The sequence below is a fragment of the Mastomys coucha genome, unplaced genomic scaffold (genome assembly GCF_008632895.1).
Source record: "Mastomys coucha isolate ucsf_1 unplaced genomic scaffold, UCSF_Mcou_1 pScaffold18, whole genome shotgun sequence".
Classification (NCBI taxonomy): domain Eukaryota; kingdom Metazoa; phylum Chordata; class Mammalia; order Rodentia; family Muridae; genus Mastomys; species Mastomys coucha.
This window is the reverse complement of record NW_022196900.1, coordinates 97,719,760-97,722,228: the sequence shown is the minus strand read 5'-3', so window position 1 is coordinate 97,722,228 and position 2,469 is coordinate 97,719,760. Positions and strand designations below refer to the sequence as shown.

The following is a 2,469-nucleotide window of genomic DNA, read 5'->3' as shown; positions in this document are numbered from 1 at the left end:
AAAAAATTTAGACTGGTGAATTGGCTCAGCGGGTAAGAGCACTGACTGCTCTTCCAAAGGTCCTGAGTTCGGATCCCAGCAACCACATGGTGGCCCAAAATTAGAAAAAATTTAGACTGGTGAATTGGCTCAGCGGGTAAGAGCACTGACTGCTCTTCCAAAGGTCCTGAGTTTGGATCCCAGCAACCACATGGTGGCCCACAACCACCCGTAATGAGATCGGACACCCTCTTCTGGTGGATCTGAAGACAGCTACAGTGAATTACGCCGGAGCGAGTGGGGCCGGCAGAGGTCCTGAGTTCAATTCCCAGCAGCCACACACATAATAACTCACGGCCATCTGTACAGCTGCAGTGTACTCATACACATAAAATAAAAAATAAAACTTAAAAAAAAAAGAAAAGAAAAATTTAGATTCACTTTTTTTCTTTGAGATTCAAATTTTGAAAAAAAAAAATTATTTTTGAATCATTGCCTGCCCTAAGAAGAGATGGTTCCAAAGTACACAGTTCCGGTACTGGAGCAGGTAAAGTCACTTGAACTCTCTCATTCAGCAAAGCGGCGAGCGTGTTGACCTCAAGAAAGATGGAGATCTATTTGACTTCCCCTGCCCTCTTCCAAGATGGCAGACCAGGCTAGTAGAGGGACCGGCCTGGCGCCTCTTCCGGGCTGGGTGAGGGGGCGTGGTCCATTGAGGAAAGCCCTGCGTGCCTGCGCCCGCGACCCAGGCGCGCTTCAAGGCGCAGGCGCGGGGAGGGGTTGGGGGAGGAGGGAAAGCGGCGAGTAAGATGGAAGATGAGGAGGTCGCTGAGAGCTGGGAGGAGGCGGCAGACAGCGGGGTAAGGAGGAGCTGCCGCCCCGCGGCAGGGCCGGGCGGACCTGGCGTGAGGGAAGCCTCCGGGGAGCGGGTTTGGGGATAGTTTTCCCCAAGGAAGGGTCTCCCACACCGGGCCGGAGGTGGAAGAGAGGCCCCCGGTCCCGGAGCGCCGTGAAGGCCTCTTAAAGGGGCCGCGTTCCATTTCTCCTTCCACCTTTGCCGGGTGCCTGTCCGCCCAGCGGTGTGCGCGTCGCTCAGGGCGCCCCACCTTCTACCCCGGGGCAACTCTCTCTCTCTCTCTCTCTCTGCTCCCCGCGCCCTAGGGACCATTTTAAAGTTCTTGTGCTCTGTCTGGTGAGGGAGGGGCTCGGGCGGCGTGCCCGGCTCGGAGGAAGAGCGGGAGGAGGCCCCGAGACAGCGGGGAGCAAGCAACCATGTGTCCTCTGGGACCACTGGGCGCTGGGCCGAAATCCCCCGCCGCTGTGCGCCTTCAGCCGCGGTGAGCGAGCCTGGGGTTTCTCTTCCTTTCCCTTTTCCTCTTTCAGTTTTACTCCCGGGGATATCAGCAGTGCTCCCCTAAACTCTGCAAGGCATCCGCTCTTCCCCGGGACCCACCCAAAGATCCGCGCAGCGGGGAGGTTCTCCGACTACGATCGTCTGGGTGGAGGGAAGGAAAGGAAAGAAGGGTGTGATTTGTAAGATAGCCTCATGCCTGCGAGAAGGGGAGATTACCGATCGGTATGATTTGGGAGTTTTTGCTTGCGTCCAAAAGTTATCGGAAAAGAAACAATTATCCCAAGTAGGGACTCGTCTATTAGGTTCGTGATTATCGTGGTAATTTCAGAGTCTGAGGTTCGACGCTAACTCTCGTGGAGACGGAAATATCTCTTTGGTGACCATGTGTCCGCGCCTGGGCTGGGCTGGGCTGAGCTCCGGTGACATTCACCTCAAAAACTTATGTGTGGGGAGTCACACATAACCAGGACAGAGGAGGAGCTGGGTCTGTCTGCCCCTAGCGATTCTAACCAGCGCAGCAGTGGTGTATCTTCACAGGAATGTTGAAACTTGGCCTCGAAGTTTTTTCCGCTAGTTCAGCATTTCTCGAAAGATCGGTGATGCTTTCCCACTTAGCATTAACGAGCATTTAAAGGAGTGTTTGGTTCAGAGATTATTTAGGGAGGTTTAAGGTACTTTCCCCTAGAATCAAGAAAGTAAGTGTTTTGTTTTGGTTTTGGTATTTTTGAGACAAGGTCTCTCTATATAGCTATTCTGGCTATCCTGGAACTAATCAGGTAGGCCGGGCTGGCCTCTGCCTTCGGAGTGCTAGGATTAAAGGCATTCGTCACCACACTCAACAAATAAGATTTTTATAGAGAGTAACAGGTGTCGTTTAGGTATTTATTCATTCCACCAATATTTTTGAGTGTGCTGCCCGTTAGGAAGTGTGCGCAATAGTGACTTCTGCCAGAAAATGCACAATATCCGGTAGAGGCATTTATGGCCTGCCACCAGGAGGAGTGTCACCCAGACACCCCTCATGTCACCTCCTGTATTAAAAAAATAGGAAAGGAAAAAAATACACCTGTTTTTTTTTCTTTTCTTTTCTTTTCTTTTTTTTTTTGTTATTTTATCAATTTTTAAAAAATGGGCCG

The 2,469-nt window shown here is 51.7% G+C and overlaps 1 protein-coding gene across 4 annotated transcripts in view; it reads left to right on the top strand.

Moving 5' to 3' along the window:
- Window positions 1-747: 747 nt before the first annotated feature.
- Window positions 748-2,469, top strand: part of Szrd1 (SUZ RNA binding domain containing 1) — a 23,058-nt gene continuing 21,336 nt past the window's right edge. For 3 of the 4 annotated variants that reach the window (XM_031379321.1, XM_031379323.1, XM_031379322.1), the window contains exon 1: window positions 748-839. In XM_031379321.1, the coding sequence (XP_031235181.1) occupies window positions 789-839 (51 nt within the window). In that variant the 5' untranslated portion in view covers window positions 748-788. The remainder of the gene's footprint in view (window positions 840-2,469) is intronic. The other variant, XM_031379320.1, reaches the window with a different exon arrangement.